The 23,720-nt window shown below is 37.3% G+C and overlaps 3 protein-coding genes across 3 annotated transcripts in view; 1 reads left to right on the top strand and 2 right to left on the bottom strand.

Moving 5' to 3' along the window:
* Window positions 1-4,856, bottom strand: part of LOC101854648 (coiled-coil domain-containing protein 181) — a gene marked incomplete in the record, with an annotated part of 27,973 nt that extends 23,117 nt beyond the window's left edge. Inside the window, 1 exon segment of the mRNA XM_013084701.2 lies at window positions 4,726-4,856.
* Window positions 4,857-5,057: 201 nt separating this feature from the next.
* Window positions 5,058-19,099, top strand: LOC101852939 (peroxiredoxin-1). Its single transcript, XM_005102068.3, has 6 exons — window positions 5,058-5,248; window positions 10,109-10,226; window positions 11,061-11,177; window positions 14,112-14,234; window positions 14,604-14,769; window positions 17,347-19,099. Exons 1-6 carry the CDS (start codon window positions 5,077-5,079, stop codon window positions 17,407-17,409), a joined length of 759 nt encoding a protein of 252 aa, XP_005102125.1. The 5' UTR covers window positions 5,058-5,076; the 3' UTR covers window positions 17,410-19,099.
* A 2,247-nt stretch (window positions 19,100-21,346) lies between these two features.
* Window positions 21,347-23,720, bottom strand: part of LOC101852702 (dynein heavy chain 1, axonemal) — a 94,278-nt gene continuing 91,904 nt past the window's right edge. Inside the window, exons 71-73 of the mRNA XM_005102067.3 lie at window positions 23,371-23,481; window positions 22,496-22,724; window positions 21,347-21,881 (exon numbers count right to left, since the gene is read on the bottom strand). Of these exons, the coding sequence (XP_005102124.3) occupies window positions 21,760-21,881; window positions 22,496-22,724; window positions 23,371-23,481 (462 nt within the window). The 3' untranslated portion in view covers window positions 21,347-21,759. The remainder of the gene's footprint in view (window positions 21,882-22,495; window positions 22,725-23,370; window positions 23,482-23,720) is intronic.

The following is a 23,720-nucleotide window of genomic DNA, read 5'->3' as shown; positions in this document are numbered from 1 at the left end:
GGGGTCGTGGTAGAAGAGAGTGTGGAGACGGATCGAGGTCCCACCAGGGAAATCAATAGTGTTATACATGTACCCCTGGAACGTAAAACCGGGCATGCAGTATTGATGCTTTCTTCCTTTCTCACCAAGTTTTTCCTCGCCACCATCTCACCCAGCGCCCAACATGTATGCAGAATTGATAGCTATTTTCCTTTTTTACCTAGATCTAGGTCTTACTGTTGAAAATTTTTACTAAGGAAAATAGCAGTGATTCGTTCTTCGTTTCTCACTAATGGTTCACCTTCTCTATCCTTGCTCTGCATTCATACATGTAATCATTTATGTTGTTTATTTGTTTGTTTGTCTCTGTGTGTTTGTTAGCTTTTTCACCTAAAGTCCACTTTCTTCATCTCTCCCCAGCAAACAATAAAGATCAATGTTTCCGACATAACAATATAGGCCTAGTCCACATATTATTATATTGGAATGTAGATATATATGTCTTCTTCTCTTTCTTCATTAGCTAGGTAAAGATTCATATATTTTGTTATTTCTCCCTATTGGTGACCTCAGGCTCAAAATTACTATTGGAAAAAATGTCGATGACACAGCTATTATGGGTGGGTGGTGACTGAGATGTTTTCTCGAGCAAGATCAGAGAGAGCTGTAACCACAGCTCCAAGGCTGTGCACCTTTGCTGCCACCAGCTATATCGTGCGGCCGTTTCAGTTCGTGACTTTGTATTGGCTGTTTTGTATGTAATTGAAAAAACGTAGGCTATTTCCCTACGGACTACGGACGTCAATAAACTACTGGCATTTTCCTTCTATTCTTACTCAGCGAGTGTTATTGATTATATTACCCAGCCCTTTCTCAATACTTAACAACGAAGCTCATTGTGCAGAATTCCATTATCGACTTAGTTGAACATATTATAATGGTTGTTGAATTGATAGAAATGCGTCACAAGGGGGTTCACGCTTGGGTAATCACATTAAAGGTAAACGCTCAGTGAGACAAAAGCATGTTAAGTTTCTTCTTTTCTCGATCTCGTCATTATAATCTTTCCTGTATTCTTCATTCTATGATAACAAATTTAAAATGTGACACGGCTACACCAAAACTTACATCCATTGTGTTTGATCTTGTTCAACAAGAAAGGGTTTATGAGGTGAATTTAATAAAGAACAATGAGTGTAAGGTTGAAAAACATAAAAAATTCTTTTTAAAGTGCTGAAGGATCAAAACGCAATACATGTCATGGGGTATGGAAAAATGTGTCAGTGAAGTAACTGAGTAGCCCGGGAATTCTATCAAGATTAGGAGTATGTGGAATCAAAAACTACATCTGTAAACTATATAAAACAAACAGACATCCCTTAAAGCCTCTAAAATGAAAGCATGACTTGGGTCGTAATGACACTATGTTTACTTATTCACCAAGAAAAATGCTTTTCCCATGCAATTCCAATTCAGTTCCTCACGATTGTACAATGAAAATATGCAGCATACTACACACACACACACACACACACTCAAAAAGAGCCCACACACACCCACACATACAGACATGCACAAATACACACTTGTACACACACACAAACACGGACACCCATCTATAGGCCTACATATTGATGTGCATGAGTAAAAGCACATGTACGCACACACACACACACACACAAACACACACACACACAAACACACACACACACACAGACACACACACACACACACACACACACACACACATACAAACAAACTTGCATCAGATGATTCTTTATCCCAGAGACAGGCAACAAAACCACAAAACACTAAACCTAGCAGTCTCTAGCATTAGGTCATTATACTATTTAATTTGCTTGCTAAACTAATAACTCAAAAGCTCTGCCACACACATCATATCGCAACTTTGGCATCTGGGCTTCCTTCTTCTGAAATCATGTCATTCACCAAGAAAAATGCTTTTCCCATGCAATTCCAATTCAGTTTCTCACGATTGTACAATGAAAATATGCAGCATACTACACACACATACACACACTCAAAAAGAGCCCACACACACGCACACACCCACACATATAGACAGCACAAGACTGCAGATTTTCTATTGCAAATGACTTATAAACGCCAGAAAATAAGTGACTATAAGAATTTTTCTTTTTTGTTAATGCATGTGTTTTTACCCCCACCCTCCACACAATCTAGAGTATTTACGAGGCAGACTTCTGACCCTGCATGTCAGGGCCAACCCGGGCTGAGAGGGATACAGCATCTCAGAAGAAAGACTGAGATACTTGATAAAAAATTATCCTCTCTTGGAATTCCTGCTTGTGACAGCTAAGAGCCTTATAACCACTACACCACAGACGCTGGTGGACTATAAGAAGAAAACTCTCTTGCACCACATGTTTATTCAATGAGACCATGCCGGCCACAAATGACCAGGGACTTGCACAATGATGTGTACTGCACTGCTGGCCATTACTCACCTAAAGTTCTTCTTTTTTTTATTCTAACAAGCCCAAAGGAAACGAATGTTGCAAGTTTGTACTTGCAGTATAAATATATTATCATTTTTTGTAAGTAATAGATCTCTCTTTTCAAGACCATACCAGAGCTTGGCAGAAAAATAACACTGATGTTAAATAGTTTGGCTTTTAAAATATTCATTTCTATTTTGAAAATAATAAGTAGCCTATAGATTCCAAGAAAAAAGTATGCTTGTACATATAACTTTTTAAAAACACCTCAAAATACTGCTTCCTGGACTATAGATTATGAGAAATCAGAACATGCTTTCTCAAAGGCAGAAGAGGGAACCAAGTCCTGCCAATTGTAAATGACTGTTGCAGAGCCCATGAAAGGCACTATCACATATATCCAGGGTAAAGCAGGGGGAACTTTTGTGCAGTAAGTCACCTTGGTTAGCACTTGTCATTGGCTGTGCATGGGGCAACAGTTCTCAGCAGAGTATTTGATTTGTCTTGCATATATAGAGCATAATTGATATCTTCTGCCATTTCATAAAAAGCTCTGTGACAGACTACATTCACATCACTTCTCAGTAACCAGTGTACCTTAAGGTATCATATGTATGTGACTATACGGGTGTCCATGCTCATGGCTTCCCTTGCCAGTGGGAAGCATACTCAATTAAACCACGAACAGGACTAGTAAAATGTACCACAAAAAAACAAACAAACAAACAAAACAAAACTGCATATGAATTCAACGCAAGCAGGAAAGCTGAAACAACCCAATGCAAATCTTATTGCAAGATGTAGTGAAACATCAAAACCATAACCTCTGGGTATAATATTATGTAAGTGCGGTCAAAATTTCGTGACGCAACTTATCCCCAAATATCTCTTAAATAGGTAAATCACCCTCACTCATGCTTTGCACGGAAGTTTGTATCAATTTGTCTTAATTTAATAATATTTTCCCACAACAATTGAGGCTAGATTAAAAAACTTTTCTTCATAAATTTATACAAAATACTATAAATCTCTATCACGCGGAAAATAGGATTGTTCACAGCACTTCCCGCTTCTTGCGTACATTTTGTATACACATATGGCCTCGTCACAGCTCACCAATGACACTTTTTTAGAGGCAAAACTTGTAACAAGAAATTACTTTTATTGTGAACACATTTTTTGCACTAAAGGTTCTCAAAAGATGAGTTCAATAAGCATTAATTAATAGTGATTAGAAAACAAAGACAGACTTGCTTTTAAAAGCGATATTACCCGAGCCGTAAACTTGTTCAAAGCTGTAGAAACCATCGACTTGGATTTTTTATTATTAGGCCGAGGAATTTTCTAAAAATCAATATACAAGTGTTTGAAAAAAAGACAAAATTGATATAAGTTATTGTGTAAACGTTGAAGAATCTGATATAATGTTCAATAGTCAAGGAGATATTCGACAATAAGTTACGCCTCAAATTTTTGACCACACTATAGCAAATGTTTATAAATATATAAGATAACAAAAAGAAAAACCACAAAAAGTGTTTTTTAACATTGAAAATGGTTGACAAGCAGGGAAAAGCTAGTTCAAATTGTCAAGGCTTGCAAGACTCGATCTATTTAAAAGTGCATGCAGACTTCAATTCAAATTCACCCGCTGGACCTGGATCACAAATGCCGTAGGCTCGTGTAGGCCCCTATATGCCTACAGAGGTTTAGCCTCTAAAGTTTAGGTCCCATGAAAATTGCGTCATTTTTACAGTCCTACAAAAAGGAATTTAAAGGTACACAATAAAAACAAACACTGTTTGCCAGCCATCTAATCTGGTTTACTGGACTTTGTACCACTTTACCTCAACAATCACATTGATCTTCTGTACCATGTACAAAGAAAAAGCCCAGAGCCGGTAGCTAGATCTAGATATAGATCTAGTTTAAATCTTGAAAGACAAACTATAGTCTTTAAATATGCCTTAGCCTTAACTGCCTTTGAAAATTATATTTTAGACTTGAAGTACTTTACTGAACCGTTATTTCTTAGGGCAGTATCTGACACACATGACAACGGTACAGCATGCTTCTTTCAGCACTGATTAGTGAGGTTCTTTACTATTATAGGCCTACGCACACAAACATCATTAACACGACGACCATACTCAAGATTCAAGACTCATATTCATATAGATCTAAGTGCAAGACTTACACTCATCTCACCACACAACACACACACCAGCATGATTCTTCAAATGACACATGAAAAAATACTACTTACCAAATGCACGTTGCAAATTAATCTTAATGAAATTAGTTGTATCCTTTCATCACCGCTTGAGACAGTAAAAAAAGTGACTAGATTTCCATAGAACTGCCATTTCGACTTAGTTATCAGCCATTTGTGTTTGGGTTCGGTGTCAAGGAAATGATTCACACGGAGTCACTAGGATTTAATTTTCGAATTAAAAATGAATAAAATATTTGTTGGTTTAAAAGTTGGTAATTATTCATTATGAAATTTTAAAGGATGATTTAGATTTTTAGACTTAATAAACAATTTATTTTTCGAAAATGAATGTAGAGTAACACTTTCGACTTTCGATCTTCTAGCTTCGATACGTGTAACAAGATGGCGACACACATGAGCTCGATGGCTGCGCTTACCGGTCTTCTGCTATTCTCTTGCTTGGGTTTGGCAATTGCAAGCGAAGATTCATGCCACTCTTATGCAGGGGGACAAGTCTACCCACAAGAAACTCGACGCACTATTGGCCATACTATTCAATGGAGTCAAGCTGTCAGTAAGTGGATCTGGTAATAATTCACTGTTTCTGCATTCTACTACTAGATACTGCAAAAAAAAAGCTGTCATGATGATTTGCAGAGCCGCGAGACAGAGAAGAGGCTTTTAAAAAGTAAGAAAAACACCAGCCTATAATTAGAGATCTACTATTATATTAAAAAGGAGAATTAAAGTTCCTTTTTAACTGTTGTCCTGCGTCTGTGCTGAGATGCGAAGGGAGGACTTCCGTAACGAGCGACCACTATATATAATAATAATAGTGAGACAGCAGAATTGAGGGCTTGGGCTTGGGGTAGGGGTAGGGGTAAGGTTAGGTCTAGGCCTCTTCTTTATTGTGTTTGATGGGGTGGTCGCTCGTTACGGAAGTCCTCCCGATGCGAATCTTAGGCCTATCACTATCAGCAACTGAAACGTCAGACGTTCCGGGCAGGCCGCCGGGGTCACTCAGTGTGAGTGTGTACTGTTGGTGTGCAGCGCACGTGCCGGGAATCGTGTGTTTTCGCCATGAATACCGCGGGAGTGTGTTAATCAATGATGAAAATAACGCTCTATCTTATAGCTTTCTATTCATAAAGTGTTACTGTTACTATACTATACTCATGACATGAATAACCCCCTCTCACAAGCTGTATAAGACATTACGAGTAGTTACGCCCATTCGAATATAACCTTTCTAGACGCTCTTGTTGTTATGAATGACCTGAGGTTCAAAAGGGGATAATTTTGGTCAATTTTCAAATGTTTTGCACTCAACAAAGTGTTCTTTGTACCCGCACAATGACAATGGTATTCAAAACTATCAAACAAACTTTAAATTTTTTTTTCAGGTAGTATCATTTCATACAAAATCAAGCTCATTTGAAAGATTTTGTATTGAAAAATGGAAGTCTTGTTTCCTGACTATCCTTTCGAGCTCCTCATGTTTAAGTGGATCAATTTCTTATAAATTTCATTAGACGAACATCTAGAACTACCAACTTGGCGTGCTTTGAAATTAAATGTATGCCTTGATTACGAACCAATGCAGGCGGTTCTAGAAGAAGACAGCAAACGCACACAAACTCAAGCAGACTGACGCACACACACTTGACATGCGTGAATGCTGATCCGACGCGGGACCCGAATTGAACGTGAGATGATGCTCGGCACGCATGCACTGAGCCAGGGGCTAGACTGACTCGGGACCAGAATGCAGGCGAGGTGCCGAAATAGTCTTATCGGGCGACATAAACCCGCCCCCCGCAGGATGAGGGTTAAATAATACCTTTTGTGTTTGAAAACAGAAGCACCCTGAGATTCGTGCTCAGTTTAAAAACTTCTTGTAGAATAAAAACAAGAGAATGTGAGTGAACCACCAGAAGAAGTCATCATGTCATAGTAAAAGCGTTCTTAGTCATTCTAATTATTTTAGTTTAGACGCTGCACTTTTAGGGGCCAAATGTTGATAAATAATACTAATATGTGGAAGAAAAATCTTAGAGTAGATTGCAGTACATGGGCTTTGTATGTCTTTTGTCTAACCTATAAAAACTAAAATAGCAACTTTACCAAACAGGGCTGCATCTGTTGGCACACCTGTCCGTTTAAGCTTCTATGTGTATTATGTTCTGTCCACTTTTTCTTTTTGAGAATGACATACTTCTCTTTCGTTTTAGACGATTGCATCTTTGCAGTTTGCATAAAGTTGCATTATATTTTACTATTTATAGAATGATGAAAACCGAAGGTGACTGTTTTGTTTCTTGGTGTAAGTCGACATGCAATACATGTTTGTAAATAGGGAAAATTGTTCTTCAGAAGGATTGTGTCATCCAAATAGATGCTGTGAAAGTAGCGAAGAGCTGATCCCAACCGTCGCGGCTTGTCGCGAACGGGATGCTGTGCACAGTGCTATCGTGTGAGGTGGCTACAGACTGATTTATAATCGGGTTACCCTCTTTGAGTTTTGGTTTAGACATGAAGATGGCGTCCCATAGTATTCAAACTTGGCAAACTATTAGAGAAGAGGCCAAACTAAGTTCGGTTCAAGTCAATATAAAAAACTCGCTGTTTGCAGCTTCTCAAAATCGAGAAGGCTTTTTAAAAGCCGGGAAAGTCACGGAGATGTTGAAACTACACTAGGCATATAACATAAGTACACATTTATTTTTTTATATAGCCTATATTTACGTTTGTGTTTGGAAGCCATTCACATTTGATTCAAAATTAGCTTGATTGCAAATTAGGCGCCTTCCACGCAGCTCTCTTCGGCCGCCGCCATCGGGAACCTCCGGTTATCGATCGATGCAGTATTACTTGAGACTGCAACTTCTCTTTAGATATTATAATGAATGTGAGAGAAGCCAGCGCTGACCAGGAAATCCAGTTTCTCGTCATGATAGAAGCATTTGTGCTCTCATACTCATACACCTAGAAAAAATCGAAAGCCCAGCTGAAACTTGAAAATTGGGGTGCAAAGGCAAGGTTGTTGGAGGATTTGATTGAAGATGAAATAAAAGAAAGCTTTATTCAACCTTTTAACTGCAGGGATGTTTGACCTACCCGCCAAGTAGCATTTGCAGATGACTGAATTCCAATGAGAAATGAGAGGCCTGTAGATCTATGCTTCTTTACATTTTGTTATTAGAATCTAAATATTATTATACTAGCTTTAGACATTTGATCTATCACTCAGTAATGAGGGATGAGAAAATTCCTGAGAACAGGAAAGAGAAATTCTGGGAAATAGATGTTTACTTACAGTTACAGACAGTTTGAAGGAAAGGGAACAAATTTTGCAGTCACTACTAAGGAGATAAAGAATGCTTCTCCCCTCACTATGACCATGGTCTGGTGTCCATAGGGCACCAGGAAAAGATTTCCACAGAATTGTTAAGGCCAGGGTGACTGTAAATGCATTGATTCTGAATGATCTGCATAGACCAGATAGCAAGTTCTGAATTAAGCACCTGAGATTTAATCATTTTAAATGAGATAGAGAGAGAAGGGGGAATCATTTGCCTGACTGTAAGGTACAGAAACTGATGTCGGGGCCAGGACAGCAACAGCAAAATTGCAGTGAAGGCCTAAACTTGGTGGTTCGTTGCTTCACCCTCTTCTTTCACAGAAAAGACATGAATACATGTTCCAATTCCCCTATGACTGATTTTTAAGTATCTCTACCTTTCTGCTGGGAAGTTGCATCCCTCTCAACCTAGGTTGGTTGTAACAGGCAGGGTCAAAGTTGAAGCAGCCCGCCTTCTGAATGATATAAATTTTTATAGATGAGGGTGTAAACATCTAAATCTATATAATACAGAGGATAGTGTATTATTTGTGTAATGGTAGGATAGAAAAATATTGCATGTTACACTAATTTTCAGAATATTTTTGCTGTGATGTTGCATAAAATGCTAATGAGCTAATGTATGCTAATTAGATGATTATAAAATCCAAGCTCATGACTGAGTTTGGCATAAACAGTTTTGGTAAGGTGCCAAGTTTCATCGCTGTAAGTGAATTAGTTCAAAGTTTTTATAATATTTTCTGTTTGAAAAGGACTAAAAACAGGTCCATACTCTCTCTCTACACATTATTCTATGTGTATTAAAAGTACCAAAAAAGTCTACTTTTTATGACCGGAAAAAATTCATTAAAAAGTGATTTACTTTGAAAACATCAACTGTCTTAGCTTCAAACGCTCGAATTAATTACTGAGATGTCATAGATTTTCGTCTAGAATCTTTTGTTACATGGTCCACTTATTGAGAGTATTTTCCTATATGTAGGTCTTCTATGTTTTGCTGCACTGGTCAACCAGTCACTTTTTTATTTGTGAATGGAACCTTTAAATTAAAAAAGCATAATTCTAAGAATAGAAAACCCTTTCTTAGGTACCAAATGAAAAAGGGCTAACTAAAGCAAAAAAATCAAATTTTCTCTAGCATTGCTAAATGGTTCAATTTTGATTGATGGGTTTGTGAATTTCTGGACTAAGGGCTTTTCTCAGTGGGGCATTTATAGTGGAAATACTGCACAATGCAGCGCCCATGTTGCGGACAAGCTTAGCTATAGTAAGAAAATATTCAAATATTCAACTTTAGACCGGAGTTTAAAAAGAAATTTTTCCTGTGGTTCTGTTCATTTGACAGTTATTTTTCTGTAATGCCTGTTCGATGTTGACATCTCGTCTCCTTTTTTTCTTTTATTGTCTTCCCCAACTTTGGGTGTGAATCTGGGAATTCTGTCATGTAACACAAGTGTGGAAGGAGGGAATTCTGTCATGAAACACAAGTGTGGAAGGAGGGACCAACCTCTTTTCCCTGCCAAGCTTTAAAGCGAGGCTGTGGAAGCCTTCAATATTTTGTATCTCTTAATGAATTCTGTTGTAACAGTAACACCTGTGGTTACTTTTACCTCGCTCAACATCTGTTGCCCACTGTCCAGATCGTCATGTAGGAAATTAACCTACAGCTTTTTGTCAGCCATTAAGTTATATAAAGTGGTCAGTAAGGTAGTCAGTGCTCATTAACTTCGCTGAAGCATGCAGCTTTTGTTTATTGACAGAGGCTTGCATGAGGAAATAGTTATTGATTTTATATGGCTCAAGTTAGGAACTATTTTTATCATATATATATATAGTATCCTGCAAAGCTGCCAGCACTATGAATATTTAAATGGAAAAAAAATTGAAGTCCTGAGATTATAAAGAGGACGAGGGAAAAGATGAGAGAGATAAAGAATAATCCCCCCCCCCCCCCCCCCCCTTTCCCAACCATCCTCTTTCTGACCACTGCTGCTTTTTGCTGAGTATGTGTTCAGGTTACCTTCATTTTACTTTACGTTATACGTCTTTATTTCTTCACTTGGTTTTTTTCAGTTTCAAAGCCTGCACCTGACTGGAATGGAACTGCAGTGATCAAGGGAGAATTCAAGGACATCAAGCTGTCTGACTACAAGGGAAAATATTTGGTCTTCTTCTTCTATCCCCTTGACTTGTAAGTATTTCTTTTTTTACGATAATGAAACCTGTATTTATGTTAACTCGTCAAAGGAAATTGATTTTCGTGTGCAAATTTTTGTTTACTCCTAACAGAATATAGAATCTAGCTACAAGATGTGTACTTACTAATTTCTCAAGAAATCCTCTTTTTCCAAAATACTTTCGTTTTTGGCCCCCCTTTTTTGTTACTGAGTGACCATAAGACAGAGCAACTTCAGAGACGGTAACATTCCCAGATTTTGAAAATGTTATCAGGTACTTTTTGCATCTTATAAAATGTGCTTTTTCTCTGTTTTATATATACTGTAATAAGATTTTATTTAATTGAATAACAGTTTTGTTTAGGAGTCATAAACTGAATCTTTACGCATCAAAGCTTATTTACAGTGTTGCCTTTGCTGGCTTTTGAGAGACTAGGTTTGGAAACAATTTGCGTGAAATTGCGAGACATATTCAGTTGTATCACATTGGCCACTGCAGCGGTTTGTCTACAAACTTTGCAGCCATTGGAAGTTCAAGGGTTCTAATCAAAGTGGGTCGGAATATTTCCCTTTTTTTGGAATCTCTCTCCTTCTCAACATGTGCTCCTGATTATGGAGCTAGTCAGAAGTGCCGTACCCTTAATTGACATTTTCTGTTTATGTATAAGGGCTTTAAACTTCACCTGTCAAAAGAGTAAAAAATGTATTTAGGTACATGCTTACTTATATTAGGAAAACACACAAATGCTTTAAAATGCCTCTATATGATGGTAATAGATTGTATTCATATAGTGCATATGTCTGCACTGGCCTGTTGGTTCTACAGTTTTTGCTTTGTTTGTCCCCAGCACATTTGTCTGTCCCACTGAAATTATCGCCTACAGTGACCGCATGGCAGAGTTCAAAAAGATTAACACTGAGGTCATTGGATGCTCTGTGGATTCTCAGTTCACTCATTTGGCCTGGTAAATTCATTTATTAGCATTATGTGTTTGTAATCTGAGTTTCATAATGCTGTCCTCAAAGAAATTCGCGCCCGCAACCCGCAAGTAGCGCGCGCAACTTTTACCATTTTCGTGAATTCACGAATTTTAGCCAATTTCCCACAAAATTTGGGAAAGTAATAATAAAATTTAATTAAAAATCACAGAAATTTTCTTCCACGACTAAAAATAACGACGCCAAGGGGAACAATTCGCTCCTTTGCATTTCGGGGTGCCTGCCGCCGCCCAGTGACCCGTGCCGGGTCAGGTCGGGTCGGGATGATCGCCCGACTCGTCACCTGAAAACAACGAGTCGGGTGTGATCGACTTGTGCCACGATAGCCATCAATCTGGCGAGCAAACCGACCCAATAGTCTTGTTTGGACTGAATCATCTTCTAGTCTAGCTTGATCTAGATCTAGAGTAAATATCTATCGTAAACACGGTCATCTGATTACTTAGTTTGCTTGGTACCGAAGCACCAGGTAGATAGATCTAGATCTAGTATAAAAATTTGTGAAAGACATCAAATTTTAGGCTAGAAGGGTAGATCTAGACATGGATTGAACCAATGTAAGATTACACTTTTGTAAGGTGAAAAAATAATCAAGGAAAATATAATTTATGACAACGTAATTTTTCTTTTTAATAACATAAAAAGAGAGTAACTAGATCTACACCATTCACTTAGAGTAAGTTCGAGCGGTAAGCACTGCATTGTGGCGATACAGTGGACCTCGAGCGGCAAGCACGATATATATATAATATGTCATCTCGCGCTTTATACACTGGGAGATATTTGGGCTACATGACATGTAGATCTAGTCTAATTTTGATTTCACTGGTGCGGTTAAAGTGGTAAAATGACACCGTAAGTTTTTCTGGACAAGTTCCGCTTATTGTACCTTATTTAATTATTATGTCACTTGTGTGTATGCATGTTTTTCATAAATACTATAATTAATAATTTAAAAGTAAAGCGCATAGAGGAGTGATTGTAGCACGGATTTGCGCAATATAAATGCCATAATATTATAAAAGGGAATAACGTAATATTACAGGATTGGGGGGGGGGGGGGGGCAGGAAAGTAAAAAAAGTGCAAAGCGGGGGGGGGGCAAAATATTCCAAACAAAGTGTAAGATTATATTTGAATAGCCCCAAAACCATGCTGGTCACACCTGCCCAACATCAGCGAGAGTTTAAAGACCTGACGCATGTGTCAGGGGACACACTGTTTTCGTACACTCCGGATGCAGTTTTTTTGTTGTTGTTGTTTTTTTTGGTAGACATTCACATATTTAACGTCTGATTTGATCGAACAAAACTCATATTAGTTACTTTTGATTGCAATGAGCATAGCAACAATGTATTCCAATAGTTCCGTGGCATTGTTTTAGCTATACAAGTCTTGCAACTTTTCTTGCAACTTTCTCTGAGGACAGATAATGCACTCACAGTTGTTATTCATTTTATGTGTTGCATTGTGGTGAAATCGGACGCTTGTCCAAATAATGAAATTGAAGAAGCAGACAATTTTCTGCCCATTGGAAAGTTTCTTTTCTAGATTTTTTGTTTGTTTTAATTTTTAATTAATTTTTTTTTGGGGGGGGGGGGGGATTGGCTCAAGAGCTTTGATGTCCATTTAAGTACACATTTCTGTGTGGATTTTACTGAGAAACTTTGATGAAAAGCACAACAAATGTAAATTTTGCAGTTTCAAGGACACTCAAGCTTTGAAAATCACCAATTTTTTGTTGCCATTTTTGGTGCTAATTTTGCCTCCGACACCAGCCGACTCCCCTTATCCTTCAGTGGCAACCATATTGATTTCTATTCAAAAGAAATGGGTATTTTTTTCATCAAAAGACAAATGTGGAGTGGGCTGAAAAAAATGAGTTACTTCTCGCAATCCACAAATGAAGATATTGGCCAAAAATTGATACTGGGGTCAAATTTGTAGGGGGTTTTTTGGGTGCCATATTTCTTTAACTATTACATGCCTTTTATTATTTCATACTTATAAATTGTAAAATCTTCACCTATAAGTATGATATATCTATTTCCATAAGGCTTGAATCCGAGAAGTAACTCATTTTGTCAGCAGTGTTTCACAGATACAAACTTTGAAAGGATACCAATGACTCCATATGCCCAAAAATTTATAAGCACCCGATTCCACTGTGTCATGCAAATATTGATGTTTTCTTTACTTAATGCTGTTATCCTGGTGGACTTTGCCTTTACCTTTCTCTGCACCGAATGCATACCTCAGCGTGCAGATGTGATGCAAATCGGGCTATTGACCTAAAGGAAGCTCAAAAGCATGAGTTGTGTAAGGTTCAGGGGGTGGGGGTAGGGGACTGGAGGCTTCAGAGGGTTGTTGAGATTTATAAGCTCATTTCATAAAATGGCAGATCGTATTTGTTAGGTTTCCTTATTGTTTGTCTCTCAGTTCTGGCACCTGACCAGGTGCTTCTCTTTTGTTCCCTGTTCTGGATGTCTCAAGATCATGCAGTAGATTAGAGGTTAATAGCTTTATTTTGAAATGAACAAATTTCCACTATGGACATGTTTTGCCGATTTAGATTTAAAGTTTGTTCCCCTGTTATTCTCATAGCAAGTTATTATTCTTTAATCATAAATGTCATGTATGTGGATTAAAGAGACACTTGTCAACAGATTACTCTTTTAGACTAATAACTGAGAGGAAAATATTCTTTGAGAAATTGTATAAGTGTTGGTATTTATAATTATAGTTACTACTTTTTCTTGTGACAGCGGCAAAAAATGTATGTAACAAAAATGTGCTTATTAATATTGTTTGTCACCATATTTTCATTTAGTTTCTCACTGTTCTGAAAAGGGCACACTCTTGGTAGTGGAGTTTTTATTTTCTGCGTCTTTCAAATTCTCAGGACAAATGTGCCAAGGAATCAAGGTGGTCTTGGTAAAATTGATTTCCCCCTTCTGTCTGACATCACACACGAAATTTCCAAGGCTTATGGTGTGTATTTGGAAGATCTGGGGCATAGTCTGAGGTAAGTGGGAGCTGTTTTGTTGCTTGTTCGTTATCAAATTAAAACATTTTTAACTGAGTTATTGCAGCAATTCTAATTTTGAAGTGATATTGGGCTGTTTGAGTGAGCTGAAAACCTTGTTGGACAATACAGATGGCTGATGACATATATTCGCTGATCATAATCTGTCCCGTTGTAAAAGCGTATTCGTACATACATTAAGTAACAATACTTGAATGGATTCCATATTATCTTTTATCTTTCTTTAATGAATAGGTAGCCTTGTATCATCTGCTAGGTGTTTGACTCCTCTATTCATTTTGAAAAACGATAATGAGGGAATCTTACACTGAGCAGTCAGTATGTATTGCTGTTTCTTTATTTCCACAGAGGACTCTTCATCATTGACCCCAAGGGAACTCTGCGACAGATCACCATGAATGATCTGCCTGTTGGGAGATCAGTAGACGAGACCCTGAGATTGGTCCAAGCCTTCCAGTACACGGACAAACATGGCGAAGTGTGCCCTGCTGGCTGGAAGCCTGGCAGTGACACTGTGAGTACCTCTTCATATATCGTTGGTTGAGCACAAGAAGTGACTATATCCACTTTTGGTCAAAATGGAATAATTAATATAGGTAGTGAGATTTTAAGCCGCTCTTTTACCTCTGTAAATATCTAAGCCATAGCTTGATCCGGTATGGAGGTAATAGCTTTTCTGTTTTGACTATGTAATAGAGATTTCAATGTCATCAAAATTTCAAACATGTTTTTCTCTAAACTGAAAAGTGGATAACGTCACTTCTTGCGCTCAGCAGTCAATATGGTCGAACCTGATCTAACAGCCATCTGTATAAGACAATCACTTGTATTAACGTCCTTTCCCCATTTCCTCTTACGTTTTTTTTTATAATGACGCTGTAAGACAGCTACTTTTCTACTTAGATACTTTTGTCTATATTATTTAGTTTTATTAATCATGTTATAATGGGGTGTGGTCCCTCTCTACGCCGTGAATGGGTGGTTGGAGGGTGGCACTGGTAGGTCCTATTTTTTTCTTTCCCTCTGTTGCTTCTGTTGGTATGTCTTGGGTTTTTTTCGACTCTAAATGACCATTACTGGGTTGATTTGTTTGCTTCTCTTTGAAAATGAACAAACAAAACAGAAAGTTTATATTCAAGCGGTGGTCTCCCTGAATTGAGGCTCCTTTCTAATAGGGCTGATCCGATTTCGTGAAGAGAGCAGTAGAGATTCCATGTGCAACCCAATTTCAAAATAACCTTGGAAGGAGTTAAAAACTGTGTTCACTTTCATGGCTTTCTTCGTCACCTTAAGATGAACTGATTCATTCCAAAAATGTGTTGTTTTTAGCTTTGTGCCATATCACGGATGTCACGGAGGTTGGCAAAATACGCCGTTCCTGGTTGTTTATTAGAAGTTACATGTATGTCCCATTTAACATGTGGCTCTTATTTTTCTGTATGGAGATTTCTCCACAAGCTCAGCGTGTATTTGTTTTCAGGAATTGATAAAATGCACATATTGGTACCAAATTTACTCATATTACTTAACTGCTTGGCTTGCAAAAGATTGATATACACTGGTCTAGTTTGGCAGATGAATGCATGCTCTGACAAAACGTAGACGCCAAAATGACTGGAAAAAGCAGACAATTTTATCTTTTAACTTAGATTTGCAAGTTTTCTGAAATTACAAGAATATTGGGAATTATGGCGATGAGGAAGGTGACACCATTGAAGACATGGGTTTGGAATAATATGGCATGAGTGGGCCAGAACCAGACAGCGAGTGGATCCACTGACACTGAAATAGATGAGACTGCTGTCCTGGCTAACAAGCCCAGCTGAAAATCTGTGCTGATAGTTTTGTAGGAACACATACCCCCCCTGGCAACAAAGGGGTTAACAGCATTGGCTATCATTCAGCGGGGTACTATCCTTTCATCTACAGCTGTAACAAATGAGAGTAAAGTTTTTGCTACTTAGGGGAAGTATTATTAGTCATTGTTGATTGTCATGGAAAAAGGTTTAAGTATGATAGGTGTTTTTAGTTGTGTATTCTACTGAAGGCTGAAGGTCACACGATTTCATAATATGTGTCTTTTCCAAATTGCTGCTGAGAAATCTATCAGAAATGGTATTGTCTCTGTAAAGATTCAAGAATGGGAGGAGACCATGAGATATCACTGAAGGTCACAAAATGAAAACTATGATGAAACTTATTTTAAAACCTTGTACAAATGTAGTTGTAGACTGAAAACTTCCTCTCTGCTTGACTACTGGTTTGTTATAATTTTTATTTGATTTTCCATTCAAATTCTGCTTCCAAAATGAATAAACCAACAATCAAACAAATGAACTTATTAGTCTGAAAGCTTTTTATTTTATATGATTTGTATCCTCACGATTTCCATTTTTGTGACCTCATCCGTTTTTTCATGGACACCCTCAGTATTGATCAGTATTTTCTTCAGAAATACACTTAATGTTTTTTAATTGTTTTCCAAGGAGGCAAGTGTAATGATTAGAAGTAACAAGATTTTCTTACAACAGCAACAAAATGAATAAGGAGAACACTTTCTGTTGAAACCCATCAGAACTAACTTCTTACAGTAGTGCTTGGAATATTTGTTTGATGTTACTTTACACAGGATGAGTAAAAATTGTTGGAATTTCTCTTTTTTCTTGCAACCGCAAATTATATCAACACTACATGTGTAAAGTGTAGTTGTCTTTTAGTAATTTTCAAGTTATTTCCATTGAGTAGCTAAGGATTATAAAACACAGTGAAATTCTATTAAATAGGAGAAAGACATGGTGTAGCCCTACTGAAGCATGCGCCCTCCTTTTGATGTTAGGGTTGGTGATATTGGTGGGTAAATAAATGCACATGTGTGCAATTTGGTGCAAGTATAAGGGCACTTATGTCTAGATGGAAATGGTAGTGAAGATCATTTGTCGACATGACCACCAGAAAAACGAGAAACTCAATTTGATCTTGCTTTACGACAGCGATAATGTGTGCATCACAATTGACTTCATATTATATATGTACTTACTCATGAAACATTGACCCATTTGACGTTCTTTTTTTTTCTTTATTTTGTCCTCAGATTATTCCAGATCCAAAGAAATCCCAAGAATACTTCAACAAGCAGAAAAATTCAGAGCTATGAATCTGAAAAAAAAGTTATTTTGCTATTAGAAACCACTTTTTAAATTCTTTGAGCCTCTTGTCAGTTGACCAAAAAGAAAATGACATAAGTAAGGATTTTATTTCCTATTTTAGGCTTCATTTTACTCCTTTTTTCCCTTTCTTCCCCATTGTTGCAATTGCATTTGAGGTTTTTAAAAATTGTGTTAAATACTTAATGAAGTCTGTTTTAAAAGATTCAATTTTGTGTTTAGTTTGTCTCATGCTAGCTTTCTGTTCTTTTAGGTCTTTTTTATTCACGATTTTGTTGTCTTGTGGTGTTGACTGATGTCTCTTTATTCAATGCATTTTGAATGTGGAAAATGTCAACGCCTTAAGTAAGGTATTTTTTTCCTTTTTATTTGAATAAATTTGAGGACATCTGGGACATCAACAGGTAAAGTTGTATGCTGAGATTTAACTAGACCTGTTTAGTTGCAATGTGAAGACTGCATGAATGAATGGGGTATTTGTTACTGATTTTCTCTTCTTTTAAAATTGTAGAAGGACTTCAATTTGCTTTCTTAATTCGTAACATTGGTGATGGGTCAATGTTTTCATTTCTGGTTGTGTGACTTCTGCTTTGTTTCCTGTTTAGTCAAAACAACCATTGTTAATTGTCAGGGTTACTTGACTATATAATATAATGTATAATCTTTCTATTTTTTTAACAAGAGTTGTCTCGTGTGTTTGAATGATAAAGTACATAATATTTTACTTCCCTTTAAGTAAGCCATCAGGCCCGAGTACCGGCTTCAGAATGCTCTGCAGTTTTTCCCCCTTTCACACTTGGAACTCGTGTCTCAATATGACAAAGTGTAAGCTGAGGAGTTCTCTTTCACAGCTCTGATACAGGGTTCCTGAGTGCCTCAGAGGCAAAGAGCTCACAGGGTAAGCACCATTGTGGGTGATAAGAGTTGAGGTGCTGTAATGTTTATTTTTTCTGGGTAGAAGGGGAAATTGCCCTGCTCTTCGTCGCATAGATGCCAAATTTACTAATTATGTGTGTAATTATTATAATCTTCTTTAAAGGGGCTGATGGATTTTTTTTTGCACGATTCTTGTTTGTAGTACACACTCTTAAAATATGTTCTTCTTCATTCATTTTATTTATTGACTCTTCAATTTATGCACCCCAAAATACTGACTTACATGAGGTGAATCTACGGATGTTTTGTGTAAATCTGGTGTAAATGGATCACAGAGATGAAAATGATACAACTCATTTCTTTACTGTTGTTGGTATTTTGTGAATGATGAAGTACAAGGTTTATGAAGAATCTGTGAAGACCAAACAGCTGACAATATGTATCTGAACTTCAAATTGATTGGTAGAACTGGAATTTACAGAGCATTTCAAGGTCAGTGTCTCAAGGGGTGGCAAATATCAATCCATTATTTTATGGCCATTTTCCCCCTTATTCATGTTCTTAGTTGAATGAGATCAAAACTTGTGCTACTGATTACTGTGAGATTCTAACTTATGTTACGAAAGAGGGCATTGCAAGGGTGCCATTTTGCTCCTAGGGGTAGTTGGGGTCTGTATGTTGCTGTAGAGGGAGAGATACAGGAACTGTAAGATAAGATGTATGTTGTCTCGGATTTATTGTGTCCCCTTTTATTATATGCCATTGTTATGCCTATTAAATTAAAGTGTTCAAATATGAAACCTTTCCTCTCATTTTGTGCTTTGTGCTTTCAAGTTTGTTTTTGTTGAAGTTCAAGGCTCTTCTAGGCACAGAGTGGGTGGTTTGGAGGGTGCCACTGGTAGATCCTACTTATTTGCTTTCCTTTTGTTGTTTTTGTCTGTCTTCTTTCCTATCAAACATCTATCGTCCTGATCTCTCCTCCTTTTTTTTAATGTTTGTTACTCGCTTGTAACACCTCTAATCTTTGGAACTTATATGACCTTTTTAAGTTATTGTGTTGCAAGTGCTGTAAAACTCTTACTAAAAAATAATGACATCATATATCACGAGATCTCTTCGGCTTAAACAGAAGGGCGTTTTTATCACTCGTATGGGATGTAGAATATCAGTTCTTAAACCCTGATAAAACATCACCGATTGATACAATCTCTGGTTACACGCAAGTAGAAGGCTTGCAGTGCAGGATTTTATCTGAATATATCTGAACAACAAGCTGTCAAGCACCATTCTATCCAACTACATGACACTCGGTCATGTGTTTGGAAGAAAGCACTCCTAAATTTAATCAACCAGTGGGGGACATGATAGTCCACTGCAGAAGTGTCTTACCTTGACCAAGGGCCACGGCTGCATATAATAATCTCTCTCTCTCTCTCTCTCTCTCTCTCTCTCTCTCTCTCTCTCTCTCTCTCTCTCTCTCTCTCTCTCTCTCTCTCTCTCTCTCAAGTTCCCTGCACTCTTTCTGAATTAGTTTCAAAGTACACAATGAACCCAAGAAAGGAAAAAAAATAATGATGAAAACATTTATTGTTGCAAGCCATTGTCAGATTTTAGTGACGTGTGTCACTTTTGCAAATCACATAATAGCAATTTACATAAGCTAAAATGACGTTTATAACATTTTTTGGGAAACCAAATCCTAATAAATGTAAAACAAAATTTTATTTAAATCTGTCATTGATTTGCAGAATTACTGACAACATAACGTAAAGGAAATATTACTTTCTTTTCAATCTAACATATACCAAAAGAAATCACACTTGTGAAGGAAATTTTTAAAAATAACTGAGACACTTATAAATTATGTATCCGGGCCCACTCCTGGGCAACCATTCAGAGAGTACTACATGTCTCTTTATAAAGAAAAAGAAATCGAGTGCTATCCAGTCTCATCAAAGACCCATATTAACCCTATCCGTACGTTGTGTTTTACTATCGGATCCATATGACATGGGGAACTCTGTACCACAATTTTCCAAAGAGGAAATTTATTCGTTAATCCGATCCGTACGCTGCGCATAGCAGTCTGTCAAAATGATTTTTTGAGAAATACTGAAAGTTTCAAAGAGATCTTCACACTAAAAGTATTCTTAAGTGTGAAGAATACAACCCCGGTAGTACAAAATGACCCCAGGGCTTACAGAGAGGGTTAAAAACATTTATTTTGTCCACATCAACAAATTGAGTGGACAAAAAAATTAGGATGGATAAGTAGTAAAATTGATTTCAAAAGTAAATCATCTTTAAAATTTGCAGGTGGGGTAGAGTGCTATTTTTAAAGGATTAAACGATCATATACACAATCACTCTCAATGCATTGTAACACCTGCATACTGAGTCTTGAAGTAACAGAAAGCTAGCTATTCAGACAAAGGCCCTTTTCTGAAAATTGACAAATTTATAGAAATACATGAGCTTCTCCCCATCACTTATTGCTTACCAGAGCAGAGGGAAAAAAACATTTCCCTTACTTTGGCATCATTTTTCCTATGCTGCAATCCAGCTGTTTTGATACCAGAGTCATAACCAAGTTACTGTGACAAAAAATCTATTCTCATTTGGAGAAATTTTGGTTCTGAAAAATAGAGATTTTAATGCAAGTTGACTCTTAAACATACCTCACCTAACACACTCTCAATGCATACAAACCTTTTTTATTTCCCACAGCCCAACAATCCAAATTTGGGCAGATTTTAGTCTGCAACTGTTTTGGAAATATTCTTTTTTCTGACTTTTTGTCCCACATGCCAATCGTTACAAAATGCACAGACCACTGACTGCCAATACAGTCTCCATGGGATCTTTGACCAACGGTCACTCAGGCCTCAGGACACAAGTGAAATGTGCTGACAAAATTAGTTACTTCTCGGATTCAAGCCTTAAAGAAATAGATACATTACGCTTAAAGGTGAAGTTTTTACAATTTATGAGAATGAAATAATAAAAGAGAGGTTATAGTTAAAGAATATGGCATCAATAGAAAATCTACAAACTTGACCCTAATGTCGATTTTTGGCCAATATCTCCATTTGTGGATTACGAGAAGTAACTCATTTTGTCAGCATGTTTCACTCATTGTGATAGCCAACAATGAGGTTATCGACAAATTAATATTTATTGCACACATCCTGAGCCAAGTTCATGGAAGAGGTACAGATATCGGTAAAAGACTAAGATATATAATTTATGTGAATATGCATATATCCTTACTCCTAAAATGACAAATAAATGAGAGGACAAAAAATCATTTTTTGCATAATTTTAAAAAAAGTAACTTCTACCAAAGTAAAGCTGAAAAAGAAAATCATAAAAAAGAACAAAAGTCATCGACTATATTGAAACCAAGTATACTGAACAGATGCACACATGATGAAAATATAATCAAATCTGTGATATCAAACTCCTTAAAAGTTGAGAGCACACATCAAAGCCACACCCTGCTTGATCCAGTGCTTCTGAGGTTTATCTGATGGGATTTCGACGGTAAACACAAAATTTGTTGAATGTCCAGTTGTTGACAGAGTACCTGGAAAGGGAAAAGGAAACTTGAAAGATACCAATGACAAAAGAGACCTCTATGAAGCCAAGCGACAAATGAAAACTGAGCATCGTTACCTTAAAAATGGCCGGTGAAACGGACAACACTTCATAATCTCTTCTATCTACCACTCAACGAAAAGAGAGGTAGTGTTGGAGGGGGGAAGGGGCGGAGCATCTTGTGCCCCACACGCAGGAAACAAACGATTTGACACACATACACTCTCATATTATAAATAATGCATGTGCAATCATGAATGCACATACACACATACACACACACACACATGCACAAACACACACTTGAACACACAAACTGAAAACTCTTACACCAACCTGCCCTGTGGGTAGTCGGAAAGTGCTCTAGTATGATTTGCTCCTTCTTTCCTATCAAACATCTATCTTTTATCCTTCTTTTTTCTGTATGATTCTTTGTACTTTTCTTCTACACTTTTAAGACAACAATTAGGGTTGAAAGTGCTGTAAAAAGCTTACTAAAACTAAAACTAAACTAACCTGCTCTGGTCAAATCTTCAGCACTTCTACGACCAATTCATGTTAAAGGTGCAGTGAAAAGCTTGCTGAAACTAAAAATAAACTAACCTGCTCTGGTCAAAGTCTTGTAGACAGGACACTCGTAAATGCCTGTATCAGGTTTGACCCGGCCTGCCCTGGGTATCAGCCAAATAGTGGGCATGGGCGAGTAAAGTTTCTTGGGCAAGGACTCTCCCAGCATCCACTCGTTCTGCAGCCAGCCGGCTCCTTCCAGGAACAGGCCATTGATGAAGCAACCTTTCTTCGGGGCCTTTTTCACCTCCTTGTCTTTCATCACCTTGAAAGGAAAAGGACAAGGAGTAAATATATGCAAACATGAGGACCAAAATTTAAATTACCATGTGACTGTATTTGTTTGTTTTTTTAAAAGAAAAAGATCTACTATCATCAACATCATGAAGTGTCAGATCTAAAACAGACATTAGTGATCATGGTTTGCCATTCATTTCTCTACTCAGATGCTCTGAAAAAACCCCAATAACATTGACCTGATCTTTCCCCGTTGTAAATCTGTTCTCTAAGTAAGTTAATCTTCTTCTACCCCTGCCTCTTTTGCCATCTATTTTTCTAGTGAGAGCAAGATATTCAAGGCCTTTATGTCTGTTCTCCTAAAAAAAACAACCACGTCCATTGCTTCAAGTTTGATTTCATCATCTTTGGTAATTGTTCAGCTTCACAGCCATAGAGGGTTGACCAAACACACTTTCTAAAACTTTATTTTCGCTGTCATTGGGATGTTTCCTTTTTTCAGGACTGGAATCATTTAAGTGGACACCACTGTGTATGATTCACAAGAAGAGTCTTGAGTTCCATTGGCTGCATATTTCATTTAAGGCATTGTGTCTGTAGCACTTGAACATTTTAACTCATATTACATTTTTTGGCCCAGAAACATTTTAAAACATACAAAAAGAATAACTCACTTTAAATTCAAACCCTATGGTGTCAATAGAGATGACATTCTTTCGGGCAAAATTCTGCAGTGTGCCTGTCAAAAATGCTTGTGGGAAGAAAAATCCGGAAATCCAAAAGATCTGTGGCAAGAAAACAAGATGGTGCGGTTTTGAATTTCTGCAAACTACAAATGGACTTTTGAATGGGATCATTAGAATGCATGGATACCAAGTTAATGAACTGTCAGAGTGGAGATTCCAACGGTTTTCCTCTAAACTGACATGAGTGCTCAGAAAGCTCAAAGGCTACCTGATTTCACTACCTATTTTTCATAGTACTAATAATGTAAAATTATCTCTTCTTAGAGAACTCCTCTCTC

The sequence above is a fragment of the Aplysia californica genome, unplaced genomic scaffold (assembly GCF_000002075.1).
Source record: "Aplysia californica isolate F4 #8 unplaced genomic scaffold, AplCal3.0 scaffold00311, whole genome shotgun sequence".
NCBI classification, from domain to species: Eukaryota; Metazoa; Mollusca; class Gastropoda; order Aplysiida; family Aplysiidae; genus Aplysia; species Aplysia californica.
This window is presented reverse-complemented; position numbering and strand designations above follow the sequence as displayed.